A 6,000-nucleotide genomic window follows, 5' to 3' on the forward strand; every position below is an offset into this window, starting at 1 on the left:
GGTTTGCATCCCCCCAGCACTTGCCTCACCTCATTGGTTGGCGATGCATTATGCAGTGATGTCCTGCCATGTGACCTTTCTTGTTTCTCTTATGATACCCTGTTAGGCCTTCAGTTTGTTAATATCTCTCTTGTGTAGAGACTACCCCCAGTGTTTAAACCCTCTGCAAGTTTTCCAGCAGATGCGGGAAAGCTCTTTCAGCTTGATGTGTTCATTCTCTTCTGAAGAACCCTCAAAAGCTTCATTCCAGTGCTGAGTGGGGCCAAGGGCAAAAGGCTGGGCCCAGATAAGAGTGTAGTTTAGCTTACAGCTCTTCTGCCAGCAGCTGAATCTTAGGAGAGATATTTCCAGTTTTTGGAGAAGTGGGAGAAGACAGCACAATTGTAGGGAAACCACAAAAGAGAAGTATTTGGAGGAAAGGGCATTAGGACAGCAGATGGTGACCTGGTCTTCTAGGGACTCCTAGAGGGTCAGTTGCAGCTTTAGATATTCAGGGCACACTTTTCTCAATCTTTTGTGCAGACACTATTAAAATCACTCCTGTTGAGAGCATGGCCCAGGGGCCATGATTCTGGGCTGTTCTCAGGGTCTGGGTGGGATGTTTCAGGCTTAGCCTTCTAGGCTTAGCATTATTAAGCAGCAGTGGAAGCCTTAGAACTTTAGGAAGATGCATCATTAAATTCTGACTCAGCTAGCAACAGCACCTACCATCTGCTAGATGTATTTGGGTGACAGCAATAACAGAAATATTGCAAGCATTGGACCCCCTCCCATGGATGAGGGAGGGGCAAAAAGGAGTGAGGGAGGGAAGGGCAATCATTCCTCGATGGGGAGAAGAGGAGGAATGTTTATTGTTGCCAGAGGCAGTGGCAATCCTACAAAGCAGGGCCAGCAAATGTTGCCTTGCTGTGTGCCCATAACATCAACTTAGCCCTGGTCCCTGCTGTCCATTTCTGGTACTACTACTAAGCAGTTGAAGTAGAATGTAAACCGGAGTCTGAACTACAGCTCTGTTGTCTGGTGCAGAACTGAAATCCAAATTTCAGGCAATCTACAAGCTTTATACAGACTGCCAATGGCAGGATCTGATGTTGATGTCCCACAACCTATTCATTTTTATTCCTGAAAAGTACTCCAAGACCAGAGCACCCTAATTGATTAATTAGGATTGTATGGATTTTGTTAAATTAGTTCTAATCAACAAGTAGCTCTGTGGATTGTCTGGCACATTTTATTCCATCAGCTGCTCATTTCCAGAATCGGACTTAAAAAACAAACAAACAGAAAAACAAAGAGTTGTACAGAGTTGTGCAAAAGTGCTAATCCACATTTATCTTGCATAAGGGCCAAATTGTACAAACATGCATTAGTGGTAGTATGCTTTAGATTATGTGAATTTCCCCCCAAATGGGGAAAATTGAAAAATGAACAAATGCTGCCCTCGTACCCTCCATCTACATTTCCACATTTTAGCCTGTAGTGTAGAGGAATATGTACATTATTGGTGGTTGTTGATATTTCATTTTTGTATGACTAAAATTGCATGCAGTTCCAGAAAGAGGAGAGGAGAGGAGAGGAGAGGAGAGGAGAGGCAGATCAGCACATCAGCAGAATCTGCACTACTCAGAAGAAGCCATTGGGCTGAAAAATCTGGCACTAGATTTGTGGAAATCCAAATTCATTTGAATCTGCTGTGGATTTCTCCAACATCCCTACTACTAGCCTGAGTTCTAGTAATGGCTTGTAAAGTTCCTAGCATTCCTGATAGGTAGGTGTGAGCCCTGACAGGTATTCCTTCATTTTAGGTGATCCCTGCTTCCTAATTAAAAGTGAGCTTCTTCCTTTTGCAAGCATATTTCCAAGGCTGGATCCTGAGTCATACTTTGAGTACCTGTATTGAAGTTAATGTGACTTAAGTTATTCACAACAACTTGATTCCCAGTATTTTTGGTGGATCTTCTCTAGGTATGACTGAAGCTGGATCTTACTTAAGAATGGCAAATTGAGGTTTCTGGATTAGTATTGTTAGGTCAGTAGATAGATAATATAGGAGTATTAGAAGTTCCTTATTCAGCCAACATTTAAGTGTGCCTGTTTTTATGAGGTCTTGTACACACGCCACTCCATTTTGCATTCCATTTTTAATGTGTACGTGCATGTTTTTTTCCTTCCCCTTTCCTTTGCTGACCCAGGTAGTGGACCCATTCAACTGTGGCAATTCCTGCTTGAACTTCTCACAGACAAGTCCTGCCAGTCCTTTATCAGCTGGACAGGTGATGGCTGGGAATTCAAGCTGTCCGATCCTGATGAGGTATGCATCGTCTTAAGGAGGCTTGTATCCATCTCCCCCTTTTATTAGCATATAAGGAAGTGTGTACACACAGCCTAGTGATGAACAAAGGAGCAAGGGAGCAATCCCATGTCCCCTAGACATCGCCATGAGGTACTGGGGAGTTCCCCCTGCCGACATCCAACCTGAAATCCCTTCCTTGAGGTTTGCCTCATTGGGCCGCATCCTCTCCCCCACTGCAGGGGAGAACAGGTCGTGATGTCCTGCCATGGGACATCCCTGCCATGTCACACGACTGGCTCATGTTTAACCTGCTATCAACAAGTACCCCAAGATCTCCAGCCACCTGTCCCCCATCCTGCGCCTATGTCACCTAGTCCTTCTGCATCAAGCCACCTCTTCCTGGTAGACCCTTTCAGCCACTTGCCCCGTTGTCCATTCCCTGTGGAGACCCTTTTTCTCCTAATCCCTCTTACCACCGCTCTTCTCATCCATGGTGGTATTCATATGCCTCCTTGCTTTGCTAATCAGTGGTATCATTAAGGCTTGTGCCTCTGAGTCCTCCCTCCTGAACTCCCTGGCCTTCCAGCACCCCCTCCCAGGAGACTTCTCCTAGCCTGGCCTTCAACTGACCAAAGTTGGCCCTTGTAAAGTCCCACCTCCCAGTATTTGACCCACTGCTCATCCCTGTTCTTCTGATCTTGAAGCATAGGATCGAATGGTCACTTGCATCCAGAGTAATTCTAGTCTGCACATCTTCCACCAGGTCTCCTCTGTTGGCCAAAACCAAGTCTAGGATGTTTCCCCACTTGGGTGCCTCCTGTTCCCTCTGGGTCAAAAACCCTCCCCCCATAGCTTCTAGGAAGCAATGGGACCTCGCTATGCCACTGAGTGCATCTCCCAGCTAACATCAGGGAGGTTGAACTCTCTGATTATAACCACGTCTATCCCCTGGGATATCCTTCCAATCTGATCTGTCAGAGCAAATGTTGTCACTAGAAAACCCATGTAGCAAAGAATGCATGGTGTGGGGACTGCAAGGGAAAGAGAGCCTCTGCCACTTTCGCCACCCTGTACTGGATGATCAGGAGCCTCTGAGTTCAGGGGCTTCAAGCCACCACGGGCACAGCCGATAGGATTCTGCACTCCTTGATCCAAGTTACACACCACTGATGATAATAAATTTGTCGGCTTGATGTTCTCAGGTGGCAAGGAGATGGGGCAAGAGGAAAAATAAGCCAAAAATGAACTATGAGAAGCTGAGCCGTGGATTGCGTTACTACTATGACAAGAATATCATCCATAAGACAGCAGGGAAGCGCTATGTCTACCGTTTTGTATGTGACCTGCAGAGTTTGCTGGGCTACACACCTGAAGAGCTCCATGCCATGTTGGATGTGAAGCCAGATGCTGACGAGTGAATGGAACCAGCAACCCAGAATGGAAAACGTGGCAGAAGGCCCAGTGCATCCATGTAGAAATTTCATTGGACTTGGTTACCCTTTCTTTCATTCCCCCCCCCCCACTGTCATGGTTTCCCTTTTGAAAAATGAAACTTAAATTTGCATTGGTTGTAAAAGGGTGGAACATTAAGCTTTTAGATAAAACTGTGACATATGTTGGTTGGGAGGAGAAGAAAAGAAAAGCTTTTGCGTTTGAATGTTCTTGGAGAATTTTAGCTTGGGTTGATATTTTAAAAGTCAGGGAAAAAGAGCTTAAAAGTTAACCACCCTATTACAATTCTTTAATGACTGTATTAAGGATCCCCTCCCCACCCACTGCCACAAACTGACAATCCACGAGCTTATCAGGGTGCTTGCAAGGCTCCATTATTCTGTTGCTTTTAGTGGAGAATGGTTTTAGGGAGCAGAACGTCCTGTTTTACAGGGAAAAAGCCAAGAACTGTGGTCCCAGGTCACTTTGCATCTGAAAAGACAGATTTAGCATAATCGTCAGGTGGGACCAATTTTTTAAAAAAGAAAATTTGTAAAACAAAATGTTATTTTATTAAATTTTGTGCCAGTATTTTTTAAAATAGTCTTAAGCTCTAAGATTGTCTCAGTATTGCAATATTGTTTGTTGTTTGTTTGTTTTTCTTTTTTATGCCAGCTGCAAATTTTATCAGCATTGATGGAAAAAATACAGTTTCTATGTAGATCCCACCAGAAACAGACAGATGTTACAGCTCAATAGAATATGAAGAGAAAACGGAGGGTGGGGAGAGTGATGGATGAATGGCTGTTTTGCTTTAACACTGGTCCTTCTGCACTTTACTCTCTTGTTTTGCCATTACAGCCAGTGGGTGCCCCATGTGCATTTTGGGATTTCTGCCAATGATGCCATATTTTGCATTTCCACCACGCTCCTTGTTTATTCCCAAGATACTTTAAAGAAAAGTTTTATTCCAATGAAGAGATCTAGGGTTGTTTGATCTCCTGCTAATGAGCGAATCCAGTAATCCAGTCATTACTGGATATTGGTGCTCTAATTCACAGGTACCAGTTGCCAAATTTTTGCAGCTATCACCTTGTGACCACTTATCAGGGTGTGTTTTGTAAGAAAGATGTTATCTTGAGGGTACCCTAACCCTTTTAGTAGACCGAAGCCCATTTCAGATAACACAGTATGTATGGGGAGCTTCCTGCTAACTTCACCCTTCACCTATGCATATCCAGTTGACCTGGAGAAAAACATATGAACAACCTGTACACATTATCTGAGACTCTGCAGAAGACATAAGGTCCCAGGTGTGTTTTGTAGGCCCATATGGTCTGCTCACAGCCAATTAAATGAACATAGATCAGCAGGGATGATCACATTTGGGACAACCCAGATTCAGGCTAGATATCAGGGGGCGTTTCGCTCACTGTCAGAGCAATACGGCAGTGGAACTGGCTGCCTAGAGAGGTGGTGGGCTCTCTCACACTGGAGACATTCAAGGTGAAACTAGCCGGCCATCTGAGTGGGACAGTGCAACTTGGTGTCCTGCAACAGCAGAAGTTTGGACCCAGTGGCCTTCATGGCCCCTTCCAGCTCCAATATCCTATGATTCTATGATTGTATTTGCACCTGCACTACAGGCCATGTTGTCTGAAAATTCAGAGGTATTAAATGACCTTCTCTCCCCGTCCCAGTTCTGTGATTCTGTGACCCCAGTCTGAGGCAGAGATTATGACTCTCGTAACATTTTTAGGAAAGTCCTAGCTGATTCAGAAAGTGAAATCAGAATCCCAAACTCTCAAAAACCTGAGTGCTAAACCACACCCAATCTAAGAGAATCAGAAACATTTGATAATGTATCCTTGGAAAAGAGGAGTATAGGTAAAGTTATTGTTTTTGGTCTTTTTTTTCTTTTTTCTTTTTTTGCTAAGCCTGCTTTTAAAATGTGGTAATATGTAGGATGGTAGGGAGAGAGCCATCCTTTCTTTTATTTTTTTCTTTTCTTTTCTTTCCTTTCCCCCTTTTATAGTCCCACTCTTGTGCTGATGCAATTCTGAGATTTCAACACTCTCCAACATCTTCCTCCTGCCCTTAATCTTTTTTTTTCAAAGCTTACTACAATATTCCCAGATTTATTGTTATAATAGTGTGCCTTATTTTTCTTCTGAAATAAATTTTCCATTTCTCTTTAAAATAAGAAACAGGAGGGTGGAAAATCTGAATATGGACAATCAGGCTAAATTTAACCTGATATTTAAGTCTTAAGTTCT

At 43.7% G+C, this 6,000-nt stretch overlaps 1 protein-coding gene across 2 annotated transcripts in view; it reads left to right on the forward strand.

Moving 5' to 3' along the window:
- ETS1 (ETS proto-oncogene 1, transcription factor) overlaps nucleotides 1–4,341 on the forward strand; it is a 123,597-nt gene extending 119,256 nt beyond the window's left edge. For both annotated transcript variants that reach the window (XM_044439649.1, XM_044439650.1), the window contains 2 exons: nucleotides 2,193–2,311; nucleotides 3,496–4,341. In XM_044439649.1, coding sequence (XP_044295584.1) covers nucleotides 2,193–2,311; nucleotides 3,496–3,711 — 335 coding nt within the window. In that variant the 3' untranslated portion in view covers nucleotides 3,712–4,341. The remainder of the gene's footprint in view (nucleotides 1–2,192; nucleotides 2,312–3,495) is intronic.
- Nucleotides 4,342–6,000: the final 1,659 nt, after the last annotated feature.

Source organism: Varanus komodoensis, unplaced genomic scaffold, assembly GCF_004798865.1.
Source record: "Varanus komodoensis strain SLA01 unplaced genomic scaffold, ASM479886v1 scaffold35, whole genome shotgun sequence".
NCBI lineage: Eukaryota > Metazoa > Chordata > Lepidosauria > Squamata > Varanidae > Varanus > Varanus komodoensis.